At 39.2% G+C, this 21,253-nt stretch overlaps 1 protein-coding gene across 6 annotated transcripts in view; it reads left to right on the forward strand.

Moving 5' to 3' along the window:
- BRWD1 (bromodomain and WD repeat domain containing 1) overlaps nt 1-21,253 on the forward strand; it is a 75,652-nt gene that overhangs the window by 14,272 nt on the left and 40,127 nt on the right. For 4 of the 6 annotated variants that reach the window (XM_089511993.1, XM_089511997.1, XM_089511994.1 and 1 more), the window contains exons 9-21: nt 849-949; nt 1,648-1,718; nt 4,020-4,120; nt 4,847-4,887; nt 7,290-7,388; nt 7,821-7,974; nt 14,326-14,460; nt 15,196-15,324; nt 15,835-16,060; nt 17,877-18,062; nt 19,194-19,377; nt 20,434-20,527; nt 21,059-21,199. In XM_089511993.1, the coding sequence (XP_089368119.1) occupies nt 849-949; nt 1,648-1,718; nt 4,020-4,120; nt 4,847-4,887; nt 7,290-7,388; nt 7,821-7,974; nt 14,326-14,460; nt 15,196-15,324; nt 15,835-16,060; nt 17,877-18,062; nt 19,194-19,377; nt 20,434-20,527; nt 21,059-21,199 (1,662 nt within the window). The remainder of the gene's footprint in view (nt 1-848; nt 950-1,647; nt 1,719-4,019; nt 4,121-4,846; nt 4,888-7,289; nt 7,389-7,820; nt 7,975-14,325; nt 14,461-15,195; nt 15,325-15,834; nt 16,061-17,876; nt 18,063-19,193; nt 19,378-20,433; nt 20,528-21,058; nt 21,200-21,253) is intronic. The other 2 variants (XM_089511996.1, XM_089511999.1) reach the window with 1 other exon arrangement.

Genomic DNA, 21,253 nt, shown 5'->3' on the forward strand with positions numbered 1-21,253 from the left:
CTCATCTTGTGCAAATTTATTACCCTTTAAAGAGCCTAGTTGATTAGGCTGATCCAGTAAGGATTAATCTGCTTGCAAAGAGCATGAGAAAATATGGCACAGGTGTTTGACATACAGAGCAGATTCTAGCTTTATGTTAAAATATTTTTCCAGCTATTTAGCATGTGAACCTGGGTTTGCCATGGGTCTCAGACACAGTGCACTTACTGTTTAAAGCTGCATACTTTAGTGCTGTGCTGTCTAGTGTGAAGCTAATATGGTATGGCCCCCCATATTTGTGGTGAATATGTTGCTAGATTTACTGTGGATATTGAAAATTGCAGATAATAGTGAACCATATATTTCCAATGGAGGTTAACCATAGAGTTATGCTGGAGGACCTCCAGATATCTAGAGAGACAATATTTTTTTAGATGGAGATAAGCAAAGCCACTGGGATCAGTCCTGTAGATAGGGAGGGTTTGTGATACAGTTGGTTCTTGTGTATACTATTCTTTGGCATCTCTAGTAGCAAGCTCCTGTGTCATGGTTTTCTTTTGGTATAGTTTTGCATTCTAATAGATAGTTCATTTATGTTTATTCTCACTGTTGTATATAATTATGCAATTATGTAATTACAAAGTATTTCTCTGTGAGTATTAATTGTATGTGTGATGTACAAATCTGAGTAGATCTGAATTAATAGCATGTTGATTTAAAGTGAGCTTCCACTGCTTGCTCAATGAATGATCTATTTCACTACTTTTTTGAAGGAACATGCAATGTAAATTTGATGGAAAATCTTTTTTTCCCCCAGAAATGAATGAAATTCAAGATATTCACTTACTTATGATTTGTTTAATTTCTAGTTCAGCCCCCTGGTCAAAGACACCACAAGATACATGGTTTCCACAGGTGTAGATGGAACAGTTTGCTTCTGGCAGTGGAATACAGTTTCTATGACATTCAAGTATGTAATCATTTTGCTATATCTTTATTTTCATGACAAATATTTTAGTTTCACAGATTCAACTTTACATTGTAACATAAGAAAAATTTATAATCCTCAGTCCTCATTGTGATAGTATATTGAGACTTTTACTGTTGCAGAAGGCAGTGGGGGGAAAAAGTTAAAACTGCAGCTTCTTTGTAGGACAGTCAGCCCTCCACATTTATTGGTTTAACATTTGCAGATCTGAATATTTGTGAGTTTGTCCGTGTCTGAAGGGTAACTGTGTCCCCCAAACACACACGGCTGGGAAGGGTGCACACACTTCTCCTCCTCCTTCCTGGGCTTTTTCATAGGACGTAGCAGCTGGGAAGAATACATGTGTACTCTTCCCTTCCTTCCTTCGCCTTACTTGCCCAGCCACCACCCGACAGCCCTAGGCAGTCAGCTGGCTGAGTGAGCAGGTGAGTGGGGAAGGCAGGGGAGGCCCCCACCATCTCCAATGCATATTTGGGTTTTTTCCACTTTCTGGGGGTCTAGTGCCCCAACCCCTGTGAATGTGCAGGGAAGACTGTGTGTGTGTGTGTGTGTGTGTGCGCGTGTGTAGTAGAAATATATTGAAAGAAGGAATTGTATTTTTGATAAAATCTTACAGTTACTATCTTCATGGGATTTATAGTTATGTTCTTATATTAAAACAACTCTTATTGTTTCTCAAGTAATCGGCCACTGAAATTCACAGAAAAACCTAGACCTGGTGTTCAGATGCTTTGCTCTTCATTTAGTGTTGGTAAGTCTATGTCTTACTGAATCAGAGTAAGTTGTGGAGTCTTCTAAGATTTTTGTATTATCTCTGATAAAACGTACCATTCTTTTTTTGCCTGTTCCTTAGCTTACTCAAGAATGCTTGGGACACATAGAGTGTCTTGGCTTAAATTAAACAATTTAAAAATTCTTTTAGCCATATAGTCATCCAGCTTAGGGAATTTCTGATCAAAGAATTTGTACAGGTTTTTTGTTTAGACATACTGTGTCCAAACCAAAAGTTTTTTATAACTTTCAGACAGTGACTGAAAGTGTGCTGTGGACTTCAATGTTTTCCTTTTATGAATAGATTTTCCCCTTCCTTGATTAGTTTGCTGTCACATACAAATCAGACCTGGAACATTGCTGACTTCTAAACCACAATTAGAACAGATTGAGATGTTAAATGTATACTTTAATTTCGAGATCACTGGGGCTTGTGGAAGCAGTATATGAGGTCCAAAACACACTGCAGAAATAATCCAGTTTGAGACTGCTCAGTGCTAGGGAATCCTGGGAATTGTAGTTTAGTGTGGCACCAAAGCTCAGAGAAAGCTAAAAGTCTCACAAAGCTACAATTCCCAGAATTCCTTAGCATTGAATGAGAACAGTCTCAAACAAGATTATTTCTGCAGTATGTTTTGGACCTGAGAGGATGGTGCAGATAAGGCATATTCCTATATAAGCTATGGTATGAAACTCAGGCTGTACAGACTGCACCAGATCGGGGCTGCAGCAACTGCATGCCATGGCCCCAATCTGGCCTTAACACGTTGTAAAAAGGAGCCGCAAAAAGCAGCTCCTTTCTGTACCACCATAGCCGCCAGTCCCATAGCTTTTCTGCACTCCTTTTCTGCTGTGTATCTGGATGCAGTGCCAGAGGAGCGCCATGATGCTGCCCGCTGTGTGGTGCAGCATACAGAGTCACGCTGGCATGGGGGTTTAGTCAGGGCAAGTGTTGTGTGGATTCCATGACCCCACTCCGACCCAATGCCAGCCTTAATGACCAGTCTTTACAGCCCTTCAGATGTCTAAATTGTGCTAATATGTTAACAGATAATGGAGAAAATTAGCAAAGTATTTATTTTATTTGAAGCATTTATACCTTGCCTTTAGGCAAAACAAAAAAAAAAGTTTAAGAGCAGTTTACTAATAGCTAATTCATTAGCCCCTGTCCTCAAGCCTGCAGTCTAAGTGAGGCATGTCACATGAGCAAAAGGGATGGGGAGGGAAGAGAGGAAAGATTTAACTCAGCAGTTAAGTGTCAGCATGATAGAGGTGTGCCTTGGTATTCTTTTTCCTTAATTCTGAGCAAAGCATTTATGGCTGGAAAAAAGGAGGGAGTCTCTCTGTAGCAGGTGAAATCTTTAAATAGAATCATTTAAAAATATGAATAATTTAAAAATATGACGGGGACAATTAAGATGCAGCACATGTGTCCCATTAAAGACATCTTCACATAGCTGCTTAGTCATCAGATTGCTTGTTCATGTAGAAAGGTTATTCCCTGCAAGTGGAAGAAGAGCAGGAAGGACAGACAGCCTAATCTCCTGTGGCAAAGAGTTCCACAGCCTGGGAGCAACTACAGAAGAAGGATTATACTATAATTTGGACTTTACAGTCTGAGATTAGTAATATCTTCTTTGGTGATAAATTAAGAAGCCTAATTTCCAAAACAGCAATGGAGTTACTTTTTTTTAAAAAATAAAGTAATAAAGGCAAGATGGCGCATGGGCTCCGCTAGAAGGGCTGGGCGTGTATGGACGCCCAGCCCTCTGGAGCCCTAAAATCGGCCCCAGGACAGCGCTTTTGGCCATCTGTATCGGACCATAGTTATGTTCATTACAACTAGTGTGTCTCCGTTGATGAAGGATAGGATGTGGACCGTGCAGACAAGGGTTTAATTCCTACCCTGATGTCAGCTTCAGTTCCGGTGTATTCTTGCTTTATATAGAAAGGGGATATCAGGTAGAGTCCAGATTGCCATATTAAGAGTAGGTCTGTTGGAATTCATGATGCTTCACTTTGTCATGACTAGATGCACTGATATCAATAGGCCTGCTCTAAGCATGGATCTAGTCCACAGTAGGCTACACAGTATGCACTTCTGCATTTTAAAAAAATAGCCTAATAATAACCAGTAAAAAAAATAACCAGGAGATTAGGCTATCCTATATTTTTAGTTATAGACATAATAGGTTAAATTCAGATTAAGTCTAATCTGGATAAAGTTCATGTTTTATAGCTTGGTACATGTCAACATACTAAACTATTATTTAAATTCCAGGTGGGATGTTCTTAGCAACTGGCAGTACTGACCATGTTATTAGAATGTATTATTTTGGTTCTGAAACCCCAGAAAAAATTGCGGAGCTAGAGAGCCATGCTGTAAGTAATTTTAAATTTAGATTTAATTTCTGTAGGTGTAGGATTATATCTTCAGAATGTACTTATTTTATTAAAATATTTCAATTCCACCCTATGTTACAAGATTGTAGGGAAAAGTACAAGTATTAATATGGATAGAAGAGTTGTTACTATAGTAAAATCAGACTTTTGAAGACAAGTAGTGAATCCAAAGTTCACGTTGCAAGAAGTTATTCTGCTAACATGATGGGCCCAAACAGACAGGCCAAAATAAAGCTGCTTTGGGTCACTTTGGAGGTATGCTGTTTAAATGTTGCATGCGAACTGGAACCCATGCCAAAGCCAGGCTCCAGTCTTAAGGACTGGAGCACAGCTTTGGCACAGCTTTTGGCCTCTTAAGATATGTGTGTCATTTAAACAGCATACCTCCAAAGTGACCTGAAGCAGTTTTATTTTGGCCTGTCTGTTTGGGCCCAATATTTCTTGTGAAAGTTTTATGCAGGCTTGATTATCCTATTTTTTTCTTTTTTTTCCCTTTGGCATAAAATTAGTTTTAGTGTCATGTATCAGTTAATTACAATTTCAACTACATTTGAGAGGGTTTTTACTGAGGTGGAGTTAGAACATCTTAAAAAATAGGGGATTTTTTTTCCTAACTATTTCCATTTGGGGGAGGAGATAGTAACAATTCCAGATTTTTACTGATGATGTTTGATATCTAATCTATTATGCTTTTCTGTCTTACAGGATAAAGTTGACAGCATCCAGTTTTCTAATACTGATGACAGGTATGAGTGAAAATATAATACAGTGGAGAGCTAGAGTAAAATTTAGCTTTGATATAACATATACAAAATATAGTTTAAATCAATATGGAACAGAATTCAAAAGATGTTTAACAGAAGATGTTTGGACCACCTGGGTATAACCTAAATTCCCATCATGTTCACCACATTGAAGGTGCTTTTTTTCCCTTCACAGCAAGATCAGTGGTTTATATAGTATAATCCTTTGGAGAAACTAGACTTCAAGGCTTTTTAACAGCTTTATGACCTTGACCTTTGCTTAATTAATGACTGGTTTTAATTGTAACCCACTTGAGTACATGTCCAGTGGACACTCCAAGACCAATTTATTCTTAGGGGAATTTTATATTTAGCTCAAACTGAGTGGTTGGGGGTAGACAGCCCACAGAATCTTTTATCCAATGTCTATGGGGGTCAGAATTCATACAGAACTTCAGAGAAAGCATTTCCAAACAATAATAATAACTTTATTGAGGGGACATAGACACACCCACCCCATGCCTCCCCCCTCCCCCCCTCTCTCTCTCTCTCTCACACACACACCCTACAGATGCTAAAGGAATCAAGGGGTTAAAATAGGATAGAAGTGAGGTGTCCCTCTCAGTTAATATGGCACCTGAATGAATCTTGTCCCAATGGCTGCAGATCTTGGGTCGAATGTAGGACTGGCAGCTTCATGACACTGAGGGTTGGCAAGCTGCAGAGGTGCTAGTCTGACTGACAGGGGTTCTGCCAGCAACCAAACTAAGCCAAAGAATGAGGCAAAATAACTTAATATTCATACCCAAAATTCCCTTTGAGGGCAGATTTCAAGGGGCTTGAAAAGACCAAAAGATTTTGTTTGAAGCTCTTTGACATGGGTATGGAGTTGCTTTGATATATTTTTAACTTGGTTTGAGATGTTTTCCAAGGTGATCTCACTGAGGTGTGACTACATGGCAATTTCCAAACTGGAGAAGCTCCTTGCAAAAGATCTCTGGTGCTGTGTTTATCACAAACCTTGCATCTCTTTGTCCTATGGTCAGAGGAGGTGTCACCATCTCCTTAGAATGTCTGACAAACCAGCACCCCTTTGCAACTCCTCCTTGCTCTGCCTAGATGATGGGGTAGGCAGTGATAATGGCTCTGCATTCAGGGTCTTTGAAGGGTCACTTAGCCTATATTTTTTGCTATCAAAAAAGGAGGGGTGTATTGAGACCCCCATTGATCCTAACATAATGCCCCATTAATAATCCAGTAATTATTTTTATTTCATCTTTGCCTTGTAAGAGAATTAATAGCTTCATTTTTCACAGAAGGCACATTTGCCTTGTGGGTTTCTTTAGTGTAGAGAATAGATATGAAATTGAATCTGAGCATTTCTAGAAATAGTTTTGAGAATTTAACAGAGAGATCTTTTGTTTGGCTTTTTATTTCCTGGCTGCCACAAATAATTTCTAGTTCAGGGAAAAATGACCTCCAAAGAAGACAGTTGATTATATGTATGAGTTTATGAAATCTTCTTTCATAGAAGCACAAATTATCTATAATAGAGAAAAATTTATTGTTTCAATATTTGATCTGAATGGCATTGGAAAATATTTATATCCATTAAGGTAGTGATCTTGCCACAAACAAACACAAGAGTGTTTTTGAATAAGGAAAGGAGTTGAGAACTGAGAAAATAAGCCCCAGTTCATGTATTGGAATGGGCAAAGGCAGAAACCACTATTGCTGCTCTCTGTTTTCTGCAATATTTAAACAAGTTGTCGCTCCACAATAAGAACACATGTAGATCCCCCACTCAGTATATTTCTTTTGTTAAAATGGAGAAATTGCACAAGTGAGTTGGATATCATAGGATATCCAAGTGACTTGCATATTTCTTAAGTTGGAAGAACACCTACTCTTTAGTATTTTAGAGCTGTTGCCTCCAAACCTATTAAACAGGAAGTGAGGGAAAACAACATAATTCAGGAAGAACCTTTAGAATGGAGGCTGGCTGGCCATCTCTTGGGGGTGCTTTGGTGTTCCTGTGTGACAGGGAGTCAGACTCAATGCTTTTCCAACTCTGATTCTATAAATCATTTGAATTTGGAGGCAGGATTTGTGTGTGTTTTGTTTTGACAAAGCATTTACTACAGGTGTCTAGTCTGTAATGTTGTGGGGTATTCTTTATATACTTGTTTTTAAGTTTAGGATTTTATAGCAGAAAGTCTAAACTTACATTATCCTCCATGCCCCATATAACTGGAGGACAGCCTTTGAAGGATGTGTTGCAATCATACTACAGTACTTTTTACTAACCCTACTACTTTTTTCTAAATGATAACCAATCATTTATAACATGAATTACCACAGTTACTTTTTGTATGCTACATAGTATCTTTTAACCTTACATCAAGGTTCATAAGTGGTAGCAGGGATGGAACAGCCCGAATCTGGCGATTCCAGCAAGCTGAGTGGAAGAGCATATTGTTAGACATGGCTGACAAATTACCTGGGTATGTTCAGTGTATGTTATTGGTGTCTTGTTTGTGTGTGTCAGTAAGTGATTATGCAATTTACACTGCCATTTTAATATGAACAAACTTTCTGAATACTCTGAACAAGTGCAACACCTCTTTGTTGAGTTTGTGCCTAGTTGTGTGCAAATATTAAACTTGTTTTCACTTCAAAATGGTCACAATCTTAGCTGTTTCTAGGATTTTTTTACTTTTTTAAAAGAAGAGGTTCTCAGTATAGTCTGATGTTCTTACTTTGATGGTCTTTTCTTCAAATATAAATTTGTGATAGTTTGTTAGGTATCTATACCTATAATTGTAGGATTAATTTTTTATTTGTCAAATGGATTATTTAAGTCCTTAATTCCTGTTAGACTTAATATATTTTAAAATAAAGTTCTAAAGTATTAAAATGCTTCAATTTATTTTCAGTAGTGATATATGCTCAGAAGAAGACAGATTTATGAAGCCCAAAGTTACTATGATAGCTTGGAGTCAAAATGATAAATTGGTGGTGACTGCTGTGAATAATCATCTGCTCAAAGTCTGGAATTCTCATACAGGGCAGCTGCTTCATGATCTCATGGTATGTATGGTTGCTTCATTTTCTCACCTATTTCCTTCAGGAAGTTTTATTTAATATTTTTGAAAGGGCTAAGAATCTTTTAGACTTTCAGTTGGAATACTTAATATTAAAAATGGGGAGCGGGGAATGTAATGTAAGTGGAGATGGGAGGAAAACCTCTGTACCTGTTTGGGGAAAACCCCCTCAAGAATGTAAAAAAAAATTGTGCCATATTTTAATAAGACTGGATGAGAGTAAAGAAACCACTTTAAGACAAAGTTGGGTAAAATGTTAGGAATATACATGTCTGAATGTCAATAAAGGTAATTTCCTATAATGGATTAAAACATTTATTGTGTATTAATTTAAAATAGACTTTTTTTTAAACAAAATCTTAGTGATAATATATAACGCTGCAACATTGGCTGAGACAGTACTTCTCAAACTAACGTGAGAGACTGGCATTCTGCCCCCATGTACTAGAGACTGTTACTGTATTTATGCCATTGGTTCATTTTGTTCACACCTTATATGTTCTTGGAAGCTTGCCACAGAAGGGCAACCAACGGCTTGCAGAGTGGCACTAGTCTATGGACCACCTCTTTGACTAACCCTGACCTAAGCTTTAACTCAGTGTTAGTAACATCTGTTTAAATATGAGGAAATAAAGCCAATTTTATTCATTCTTGGTAGATTTGAAAATAAATTTGTAGTTTCTGGAGAAAGGTTACAGAAACTGTAAATAGGGTTATAGGGAATCTAGACTATACTGTTTGACAATTTTAAGGGTGGAATAAAAATGAATATTTAGAATTAGTTGGTTGCCTACTAGCCAGAATGGTGATCAGTGATGGCAAACCTTTTAGAAACTGCTGCTCAAACTTAGTGCTGTTCCTGCACTGGTTGTCACCCAGTCCCCGGGGGGGGGGGGGGGGGGAGGGGGTGCGGACTTCTTGGCATGGGACTTCAGGGACTTCTGAGTGGAAAACCCAAGGCACACTCTTTCAGCCTCAGGCTAGCAATAGACACCCCCCCTCCCGACAAAACGTGCCAAGTAGTTTAAAGCCCTACGTCGCTTGGGTCCAAATTACTTGTGGGAATGCCTGTCCCTACATAATCTGCCCCACACTCTCAGATCCTCTGGGAAGAATTTATTGCAGTCACAGAAAACTAGATTAGTGACAACTTTCCAGAAGACTTGTTCTTTGGTTGCTCCAAAATTGTGGAATGACCTGCCGGAAGAGATCCGTCTCATCACCACCAAATTAAGATGTTTAAAATGATGGTATTACCAAAATTTTTATATTTATTTCAAACTGTCCCAGAAATAATTCCTATAATAACCTGTGTCAATAAATAAATGCAATTCATAGCTTGGAAATATTAGGCCTGTGTATTTTATCGTTTTAAAGGTGGGAGGGATTAGGGGTTGATATAAATTTTTATTGTTGTATTGTAATTTTATTTTTGCTGTAGTCCTGCCTCGATCTGTAGGGAGAGGTGGGAAATGTAAATTATTATTATTATTATTATTATTATTATTATAAAAGTCAATGATAGTTTCATCTTAGGGTTGCCAGGAACGACTTGAAGACATCTCACACACACACACACACACACACACGAGCCACACTCTCACAGCCTCAGGCTAGCAATAGCAAACCCCCCTCCGACGAAACTTGCCAAAAAAAATCCCATGATCGTTTCACCTTAGAGATGCCAGGAACGACTTGAGGCCCACACACACACATACAAGGCACAATCTCTTAGCCTCAGGCTAGCAATAGCAAACCCCTTCTGATAAAATGCTGTGCCACCACTTCCTCCTCCTCTTCCTCCTGACTCTTCCTCCTCCCCTCTCCTTTCTCTCGCTGGCTGTGGGCAGTCGCTGGAGACATGGGGCCGCTGCCGTGTCCTCTCCTGCCTCCTCTTCCTCCCTCCCTCTCGTCTCCCACTGGCGGGCAGGCGGCTGGTGCCATGGGACCGCTGCCTCCACTTCATTCTCCTCCTCTTTCTCCTGCTTCCTTGCCCTCCCTCTCTCCCTCCTTTCACCAGCAGCCTCGCGTGCCCACAGAGGGGAATTTGAGTGTCACCTTTGGTACGCGTGCCATGCATTCACCATGGCTGAAACAGAGGATAGGCTATCACTTGCAACTTGATGTCACAGTTTTTGCAGTCTGGGGAAGTGCCTGGTATTCATCTGATCAGATTTTTGAGGTCAGCTTGAAGCACATGTGATTTCTCCACTCCAGTCTCTTATTAAGGTTCTTTGCCATTGCCGGCTAACCTGTATTTATCTGGAGTTTCCTGTAGTTCATCTTTTGCTCACCTGGGCTTCCAACTTATGAGAAACAATATTATCAAAATAGGCAGATTAACATTAACAATCCCCTTAAATACCTCTTGAGCACTAGAATAAACACATGCCCTTATATCTTCTATGTTGTTTTTTAATGAAACTTCAGTTATATTTTCTTTAGAAGGACCACATAGACATTGCTTGTGGACTAGGTGCATTTTTATTTAAAGCCATTGCCAGTGTAGGTTTATCCGTCATAAGAGATACATTACATATTATAGGCATCTTCTGTATTTTAGACATTACGGTTGGGCCTCGGTATTCATGGGGGAATCTGTATCGGACCACCCTCCCCCCCCACAGATTCCAAAATCTGCAAATGCTCAAGCCCGCAGTGTCCCTAATGGCGGCGCATGCACGCAGCCACACCACCATTGGAGACAACAGAACTTAATGGTGGTGTGACCTGTCCCTAATGGCGGTGCACCCGCATGCATTGTGTCATCATTAGGGACAACACGGGCTTGGTGACCACAGATGCTTGAATCTGCGGGTGGCAGGCCCATGGATACCAAGGGCTGACTGTACATGGTGTTAGGCAAAGGCTGCTTAACGTTTTCCAAAGTTATAAGCAACATCATACTTGTACCGCATTTCATTCATAGGAATATCAGTTTGCACCATATTTGTAGAACATCAGCATCACACATCTCCTTACTAAATGCAGAATCCATACATCTCAAAACTGGCAGCTGTTGAGAAAACTACACCCCAAGCCAACGTTCTATTGCATTTCTAGCATAGTATTATGAGAACCAGCACGGTGTAGTAGTCTGAGTGTTGGACTATGATTGTGGAGACTAGGATTCAATTGCCAGTTCAGCTATGAAACTCACCTTGGACAAATCACATTCTCTCAGCCTCAGGAAAAGGCAATGGCAAAACTCTTGTGAGCAAATCTTGCCAAAAAACACAAAACAATAAGTTCACCTTAGGACTGCCATAAGTTGGAAGCAACTTGAAGGCACACAACAACAACATAACAGTTATTACACGGTGAAAACGTTTTCTGTTACTGCATTCTGTCAAATGTAGTAAATACAGTGGTCTGATATATTCAGGGGAGCTTAAATAATAGCTTCATTGGGCTCAGTTTGAAAGATTAACTTCTTTCGGTTGTCACAGGATTGACATAGTATTGATTAGCCCCCAAGCGTTGCCATCAGTTCTCTTGTACTCCTTGGTGCTATTGACCATTGAGATGACTGGATGTGATTCCAGTTCACTAAGGTACACACTATTGTTTGATCTGTCTGGTTTCCTAGAGTACCTGCTGATCTCATTCAATCAGAGATGAGTTAACAGTGTTCTTTTTAGTGCCCTTCAATGATTTTTCTTCCATCAAGCTTAGATAAGGTTGTTCTATGGAAACCTCCCATCTAGATAATAATTTATTTTTTTCTTTGAGATTCATTGGGCTGTTATCAAATGTTTATACGGTAGTCCAGATCAGTACACTGGTACTATGCTTGGATGGCTCAAAATATTTATTTCTTTATAATTTAATTTATATGCTGTCTCCCAATATAAGACCCAAGGATGCACACATAAAACACAGTTGGTATCCATGTTTCTTATATGAAATGGCCAAATCAAGGTTTGCTTTTTGGAGAGAGAGAGAGAGAGAGAGAGAGAGAGAGAGAGAGAGAGAGTGTGTGTGTGTGTGTGTGTGTATATATATATATATATATATATATATATTCAAGCCATGGATAGTTGAATCCATGGTTAAAGAATCCATGGATACAGTGGGATGCCTGTATCTTTTTCTCTGACAAGAACTGATTCTCTTAACCTTAGATGTAACAGTTCCTTATTCCAGTGTACAGCGACATCTTACTTCTGTTCATTTACTTTTGATAGATTAATTCAGAGCTTGAAATTTGCAAAATACATTATCTAGATCAGTGGTTCTTAAACCTTTTTTTGCTACCTCCCCCTTTCCTCTTGGCTGACAACCCTAGCGTCCCCCCTCCCCCAGGTATTTTTTGATATTGCACCTACTGTTCTGCTGCATATTCCAAACAACCAGTGTCGGTCACTGCTCCCTTTATCACCCAGTCACTCTGGAATTAGCCACTGAGCAATAATTGAAAAGCCTTTCATCCATGCCAGTCTTGCGGTAAAGGCCAGCATAGGCAAGTGGCCCTTCAATTGCTTCTCAGCCAGCTGCTCCATTGCTGCTCCCAATGTGACCAGGTGCAAAAAGAGAAGCTTCTCCCAATGACGAAAGGCTCTCAATCCTTCATCAGAGTAGAGGGGGACACTGTGTGTATGTAGGGGGTTTACAGAGGCTACACGCTCTGGACTGGAGACTGGTGTGGATAGGAAAAGGGAGAAATTTTAACCACAGGAGCCATTCGGAGGTGAAGGACTCTTTACAAGAATTGACCCCAGATATTCCCCTCCCTTTCTTCTCCAGAAATGTGTCTTCCCCACAAAGCTTTAAGTCTTTGCCCTCCCCCAACATTGTTTCTTCTACTACCTCTTCTCTTGGCCCGTCCAACAAAAGAAAGCAGGAGCAGCAGCACAGCTCCAGTCTACCAGCCAAGTCCTGGTAAAGCTCGCAAAGTTTAAGCAGGGTCCCAAATCTGAAAGCCCCCTTTTGCCACCACTTCTTTCTCTGCCATGTGCTCTGACTCCTTGCTCCAGTCAATCACTCTGTCTCAAAATGGTGCTGCTCCAAACTACAGAAATAACATCCAGCACCCAAGCCTCATGAGTTTTTCAACCACCAGTACTTGCAAAAGATGCAGCTAAGGGAGTGATCTCACTATGAGGTGAAGAGTGGGGGACACCACTACACAAAGTGATGAATAACAATGTATAGTGATTTTGATATCAAACCTTGGCATGAAGCCAGACGTAATTGGGTCCATATAGCCTGCTTCCTGCATGAATATCCAAAGCCTTCCAGCCACTATATCTATTTATCTTGCCTAAATGGGAATATTACCTGCTCAAGTCAGGAAGAGTATTGCTTTTCCACAGTCTCCTCCTTGGCCTTCCCTGTGGGCCAGTCTGGGACGATTTTGGGGGTGAAGGTCAAGGGAGCCAGTCATCAACAAACAACAGCAAACTCCTCCCAGCACAAACAACTTCAAGTCAGGAGAGTGTGCTGTGTTATTTTTCCACAATCCATTCCCTTGACACTCCCTGCTGGCATGATGTGGGGTGAATGCTCTGGGGTTCCCTGGAAAATTATCCAGAGTGATTGTCCCTACTGCTGCTGCTGCTCTGTGTGTGTGTGTGTGTGTGTGTGTGTGTGTGTGTGTAATGAGTGGACCATGGAAAAGCAACCCAGTAAACAGGCCATCCAGGTAGAGCTGCTTGCAAAAGAAGCACCAACCCTCCTGTCCAAACTGGCCCCATACAGACAGGCCAAAATAAAGCTGCTTCGGGTCACTTTGGAGGTATGCTGTTTAAATGATGCATATGTCCTAAAACTCCGGAAGCTGCGGCAAAGCCACGATCCAGTCCTAAGGACTGGAGTGCAGCTTTGGCGCAGGTTCTGGCCTCTTAAGATGTGTGTGTCATTTAAGCAGCATACCTCCAAAGTGACCCGAAGCAGCTTTATTTTGGCAGTCTGTATGGGGCCTCTCTTTCAGCAAGGAAATCAGATTTTTGATTTTCCTGGCAAGAAAGTAGGGGTAGTCACTCTTTCAGGATTTCTCTGTCATACCAGGGAGAGATTGGGAGGGAGGGGGTTGACACTTCTTTTTGTACTCCCTTTGCTTTTCCTGCTGCAGCAGAGAAATCCCAAAGAGGGGAAGTCGCTGCTGCCATTTTTTCAAGCAGTATTACCCAGGGATTTTGGTTCAGTTTTTTAGTATACATTTTTCAATATGGCTTATCAAACAATCCAATTATAACTGGGAGTGGAATGTGGTCAGTTGTTTTTATGACATTATTCAGTGTTACAGCCCTTTGTTCTATCATCACAGTTACTAAACTTTGAATTTAGATCTGTTGCTTTGAAGACTTGTTTCATTTATTTTCTCCTTTTCAAAAAGGGACACGCTGATGAAGTATTTGTTTTAGAGCCCCACCCGTTTGATCCTAGGATTATGTTATCTGCTGGCCATGATGGCAATATCTTTATATGGGATCTAACAAAAGGCATTCAAATGAAACATTATTTTAATATGGTAAGTACTGATCCTAAAACATTCTTTTCGAGCAGTTTATGTTCCCTTTTTTCTTTTCTTTCAACTGTTTTGACCAATTGTAAACATATAAGAGCTTATATACATATAACCCATTTAATACAGTCTTCCCTTCCATTACATGGGGGATCTCTTCGAAAAACATATCTTTCACATGCAAAAAAGTTTCATGTACAATTCCTGACATTTCCCAGGTAGGACTAGGAAAGCCTCTGGTCTGAAACCCTAGAACAGTGGTGGACTATTGTGGGTTTCCAGGGGGCAGTGTTAGCCCCATTAGAGACATTGGGGTGCTTCATTCTCCCCACTCTCTCCAGTGCAAAAGAACCCAATCCCCCCCTGATTCCACCCCCCAACACCCTGTAGAGGCTGTGGGAAGCTGTTTTTCCAGTTTACTCCGTTTCCTTCTGTTATTTTTAAGGCCTTTCCTGGTCCTAAAATGGCCCAGAAGGGTCCTAGAGAGCATTTTGAAGCTATTTATTTATTTATGTTTGTTTGGGGGGAAATGAAAAATAAATAACAAAAAAGTTTTCTAATGTCTGACGGTCACAAAAATGGCCCTGGGGAACCTGCATTTTGCCTACCCTTGTCTAGAAGAACAATTGCAATTCAGAGCCACTTGTATTGAAGGTCTGACTCTGCAGAGAGGCTTGCTTTGTTCCGGTAACTTCTTTTAAATTTGAAAGGGTATTTTAAAGTTCTTTCATTTTGCTTCAGATTGAAGGACAAGGACATGGTGCTGTCTTTGACTGCAAGTTTTCATCAGATGGACAACACTTTGCTTGTACAGATTCTCATGGTCACCTCTTGATATTTGGCTTTGGTTGTAACAAACCTTATGAAAAGGTATTCTTTACATTTAACAGTACCTTTTTTGCAGTCAGCATTTTTAGTAAGATTACTAATATTAATATATTTAACCTGTCCTTTGGTTCATGTGTATAATGTAAGCTTTCAAGTTTCACACATAGTTTAGACATAATCCTGCTTTTTGGACAGTAGAGAAGTTCAAGTACTCTTATTTTCTTGTGCATCTTGTTTGAGAGGAGATTGCTGTGTCAAATTACAGTATCCTGTGACTTCATATCACAGATGCAAGAAAGCAGTAATTGGGAAAATATTCTTGAATGAACTATTTTTTATGAATCAGAATAAGACATAGAATGACCCTTTGTTTCTCAGGTAGACTTGTGGACAACACACATTGGACAATTCTCAAAGGGAATTCAAGCTTTTAGTCAGCATTGTGGGGCCTACCTTTCTTCTTTATTCTTACAAAACTGCATTTAGTGTTCTATAATTTCTAATGTATTTTTTCTTCAAAGATGATTATATGTAAGCTTCATTTCTTTCTAGATCCCTGATCAGATGTTCTTCCACACTGACTATCGACCACTGATTCGAGATTCTAACAATTATGTCCTAGATGAGCAGACTCAACAGGCTCCTCACCTCATGCCCCCACCATTCTTGGTAGATGTGGATGGAAACCCTCACCCAACAAAATATCAGCGGTTGGTACCAGGAAGAGAGAATTGTGCAGATGAGCATCTGATTCCACAGCTCGGATATGTAGCAACAAGTATGAATGGCAGTTTTCACCCTCTAGTTCTTAAGTCTAACTTTAACATAATCAAACATGATATAATACAAAAGATAATCTGAATGTATGCCATGATTTTAAAGCTGTGGTTGTTTTAAAGACAGAGTTTATCTTTGGGGTGAAATGTTTCTTCAACTCCTGCCCAGTGGTTGTAGGCCTGTACTTTTTTTGGCATGTGAAGACCTAGGATTGTTGAAACCTGTCAGGATTATAGCTCATTCTGCCTGCTCTGTTGTTGTTAAAGTGGCTTGTTCCAGAGATGGATTGTTTTTTCCTGGGCAAATTATAAACCTGGTTGACTCACTCACCACAGACAGAATAGTGTGTTAGTACTAACTGTGAAAATCCATTGTTGTCCATAGAAAAATTGATATCCAAACCCAGCCTCATATTGGGTAGACCTTCTTTCTCCTGATAAAGTTTACCAATATTCCCCCTTTCTCCACTTCTGCTATCTTCTTCTTCTTATTATTATTATTATTAACCTTTATTTATAAAGCGCTGTAAATTTACACAGCGCTGTACATACAATCTTTTTAATTGGATGGTTCCCTGCCCTCAGGCTTACAATCTAAAAAGACACGACACAAAGGGAGTGGTGGTGGGGAAGGGGCCTCTCTAGTAGGATAATACATATAAAATACATACCAATATAGGAAATGATTCAATAAAACAGGCAACAAAAGAACATCAAATAGCAAGTGACAATTATGCTCTCTCCTCTATTGGTTAGAAGAACTCTAGGAATCCATGTTATTGAGAAGGGTTTTTTTCCTCCTTCAGATGATGAAATCTGGATAACAATAAGGCATTACATGTGTCTGAATAGCTTCTTCTCCACAGGCAAAAATGGATCTTAACACTAAATGCCCAATGCACCAGTTTCATAGCTCTGGGGACTAGAATCTGGATTTCCCAAGACCTAGGCCAAACCTTAAAACACTGTATTGCGCTAGCTCTCTTAGAGCTTGCTCAAATTCCTGCCAGGCCCAGTGCTATTCTGTGCATTTCGCTGGTTAGTGATATTTCACTTATGCTGAGTGCAAGTGGGAGTTTATTTAACTTGATTGGAAAAAAAACCTATTTGTCTCAGAAAAGATAGCAAGATTTCCCAAGACTGAGATTTAAAACAAGGAACCCAATATTTTCCTTATTTATACATTAATGGGTAATTATGGCTTTTACAAGTTTTTAGGCAGTCACCTTTGTAAATATTTCCTTCCTCTAAAAAAGTAAAAGGCAATTTCAGAATTAGGTATCATTCACAATATTTTCTTAAAAGTTACCTCACAAAACCTATTTACATATCTGATCTTCAAACCTTGGAATCTTTGAACTTGGGAACTCAAAGAGCCCTTTAACGGATGCTTTGGTGCATGAGGATCTTTGGATCCCCTGCCCATGGGTACTAGCAGCCTCCTTTTTTCATTTATATGATGAAATGTTGTCTTAACTTCTATGATGGTCATGAGTACAATGGTGGTCATGAGTACAGGAGCCTGCCGCGTGCCCCGGAAGAACTAATGGAGCGTGTGCCCATGGCGCATGTGCGCCACGGTGGCACTGCACACCATTGGTGCGAGCCCCATTACTTCCTATGGGGCTTCAGCATATGCTGATTTCCCCTTATGCGGAGGGATCCGGAACTTATCCCCGCATAAGGGGAGGGCACACTATAAAAATTGTAAGTAACCATGTACATGCGAGTTCTGGGGAAACTTAGAATATGATGAAAATTCTAACTTTACTTTAAATCTGAAATGACTAAATATATGCTTACATTTAAATTTTGCAGGTGATGGAGAGGTTGTGGAGCAAGTTATAGGTCAACAAACAGCTGAGCAGGATGAACAAGGTCTAGAACCCAGCATACTTGATGGAATGATTAGACAGTTACAGCAACAGCAAGACCAAAGGCATGGCACAGACCAAGAGATTTTTCCACCTGGCCCACAGAATGGAGAAGAAACACCTAGAAGAGGTCAGTATTGCCTTTATGGATTTAAGAAAATATTGATGGCTTCTCATTATTGTCACTTCTAAGCTACCTCATTTCTTAGTACCTTTCAACTAAGAGTTCTAAAGTGAATTAGAATACCCTTTAGTCTCACAGAAAACACCTCATATGTGGAAAAGAAAACTAATTAGTGTATTTCATGTAATCAGAAAAGGAGGTACATATGGCATGATGCATAAATCATTGTCTATTGAAGTTGCACCAAATTTCCACTCCAAATGTGTAAAATAGTTTTGCTGTGAATCTTAGCAAAGGGATCTGTCTGATTGATCATGGCTAACTCCCATCTAATGTCAGTTTATTGTAAAAGTTTTATTTTGTTTTAGAGAACAAGCATGAAACACATCATGATGCATACCACTGAATATAATATTTTAGAAATTGTTTATATTTATATCTTGTTTTTTCCCAGCTCTGGAACTCAAGGCAACTTTTAAAAACAGTTATATACAATATAAAGTTCACATCATTACAACATAACAAAAGATAATATGATTAAACTATAAATAGGATTAAAACAATTTCAAAACATACACATTTTTTTTGAAAAATAGAGAGAGTACAGCATATTATTAAAGACTTTTCACCATGAATATCTAGAGAATACAGAATAGTTTGGAGAATGACATGCATTGACTCATGCAGAAAACTGGGGTTATAATACTGCTTAGGGACAAGAGCACTGACAAAAACTGGAAATCATTGAAATGCGAAACGGTTCGTTTAAATATGCAATTGCATCTTACGAGTTCTTTTAGATTTATCGCTACACTTAGGTGCCATTATGAATATTATACTGTACTGTACTGTATTATAAGCACACAATGACACCATGAATGACTTCTATACAATTCACAAACTAAACAAAAAGATGGCACTGAGTAAAGACAAAAAGCAGGACATGGTTTGAGGAAAAGTGTTGTGCAGACATGTCGAAAGAATTGACCACATGTGAAATGTATAGGTTCTGTTTATAATTGAAAAGGGTCAAAAGAGTGGACATTTGAAAAGCAGGGGACACATGAATAAGACAGAAGTTCAAGCTGTTTGCATCCAGAATGTTGTTCACTGGTATTTAATACCATTTTTAAAAAGATTTTCGGAGACCAAGTTCAGATATCCAGTCCCCTCCTAATATTGGCCTGAGGCGTAGTGGTCAAGTTGAAGGTGTTCGTCAAATGCATCAGAATGCTCCAAGGAGTCAGATTGCAACCGAAAGAGACCTTCAAGCTTGGAGGCGAAGAGTAGTTGTTCCAGAAGTACAACCCAGTATATTCAGGTGTGTGCCTACTCAGCTAATATTATTCTTGTGAAATCTAGTTCTATTTAAAATATTTGTTTAACAATTTTGAGTTCATTTATATAATTTACATCTTTGAAATAGCTGTTTCCAAAGAAATTTCCAGATAACTGTACATTTTCAGTTTTTGTGCAAGCTGCCATTTGCTTCTATTTTGAACTCAGAAAGAAGTCTCGTTTTCACTTTATACTTTCAAACTATTGATTCTTTTTTGAAGGCCTCTGAGCTTAAGCCACAACACTTTAGCATTCTGTAAATCAGTGCATCTTAAACTGTGATGTGGGAAACAGCCATTTCCCCCCAATAATATATAGAACTGGCACCATATTTTTATCTATTGACTATCAGTATTTGTTTCCTGGAGCCCTGGTGGCGCAGTGGTTAAATGCCTGTACTGCAGCCATTCACTCAAAATCACAAGGTTGCGAGTTCAAGACCAGCAAAAAGGGCCCAAGCTCGACTCAGGCTTGCATCCTTCCGAGGTCGCTAAAATGAGTACCCAGACTGTTGGGGGCAAATTAGCTTACTTGCTGTGTTCACCGCTATCATCTTCGGAATAGCGGTATATAAAAACAACAACAAAAAAAAAATTCCTGAAATTCTCAAGGGACTGGCAGCCAGTGGTTCAGGCTCCAGCACATGACTAGGGGACACCACAGCTATGCATCACTTAAATCTGTTTACTCAGACATGTTGGATGAATGGGAATTATTAAGAGAACACTTACATAAAACCCATTGGTTCATTGTGTGTGTTTTAATTAGGACTGATAGTTGGATTTTATTTTTATTATGCTCCTCAGCCAAGCAGACTGTCAAAGTGACTGAAGCACTGTTTCTAAAGGGTAGGATCTGCGGAAGAATTATTAGGCATAATTTGAAGCTTTTCCTGTTTACATATGGTACAAGTGGTATATAGAGGTATACACATTTTAGTCCCTTTTAAATGTGTTCATGACAAATGTTTAATCTGCATTCTTGTTCAGGACTATGATTTTTTCAGTTTTTGAAAAGTTATCAAAATATATATTTTTAGAAACCAGGAGGAATATAGAATAGCAAAAGGAGAAGAGGAAAAATCTCTGTATACAGTGGAGCAAAAAAGACAGTTACTGCAATCTTCAGAAAAGGTAGGAAGTACTGTCTGGTGGGGGAAAGAGCTCTTATTTGTAAATGGAGAATACAAAGTATTCAAAGAATCTGTGTACAAAAACTATGTTTTTGAGTGTGAGAAGGACAGGAGTGAAAACTACAAATAGTTTCGTCATTGTGTATGATAGTTTCTTTATGTATGCTTAAATGATGTCTTCAGACTGCAATCAAGAGTAAATGTTTAGAGTCTATAAGGCATGCTTATGTGTGTGTTTCTAAATTTTTGTAATTCCCATGAAACCATGAGTAGCTCCAGGTAATACTTCAGTGACCACATGCTATGGTCTGGAGAGGTAGTTGGCAAGCAAACACAAGTATTCCATCTCCTTGTCAGTTATTAGGTGTAATTGCCACCCTTTTCCTTAGTAAGTCAAAGATATCCACAATTAAATAGTTGATAAATTTGGTTTAAAATTTGTTGATGTGTAAACTTGTATATTTGCTGACAGAATTTATTCCAATATTTTTTTCATTCCTCACTTGGTAGTTTTTTAATATTTCTAATGCAGAGTGACTCTGAAGATTCATTGATTCAGTCCAAGAGGAGACTTTATAGACGTAAATATGCAGCTTATCAGACACGAAATAAAATTGACCAATCTGATTCTTCTAGTGAGGATGTGGATGACTGTTTTGGATTTATAGAACAGGTAAATATTTCTGTTACTTCACGTTCACAGTTAGAGTTATCAATTGATTCAAGA

The sequence above is a fragment of the Sceloporus occidentalis genome, unplaced genomic scaffold, assembly GCF_023333645.1.
Source record: "Sceloporus occidentalis isolate IW3139 unplaced genomic scaffold, rSceOcc1.0.p SCAF_2, whole genome shotgun sequence".
Taxonomy (NCBI): domain Eukaryota; kingdom Metazoa; phylum Chordata; class Lepidosauria; order Squamata; family Phrynosomatidae; genus Sceloporus; species Sceloporus occidentalis.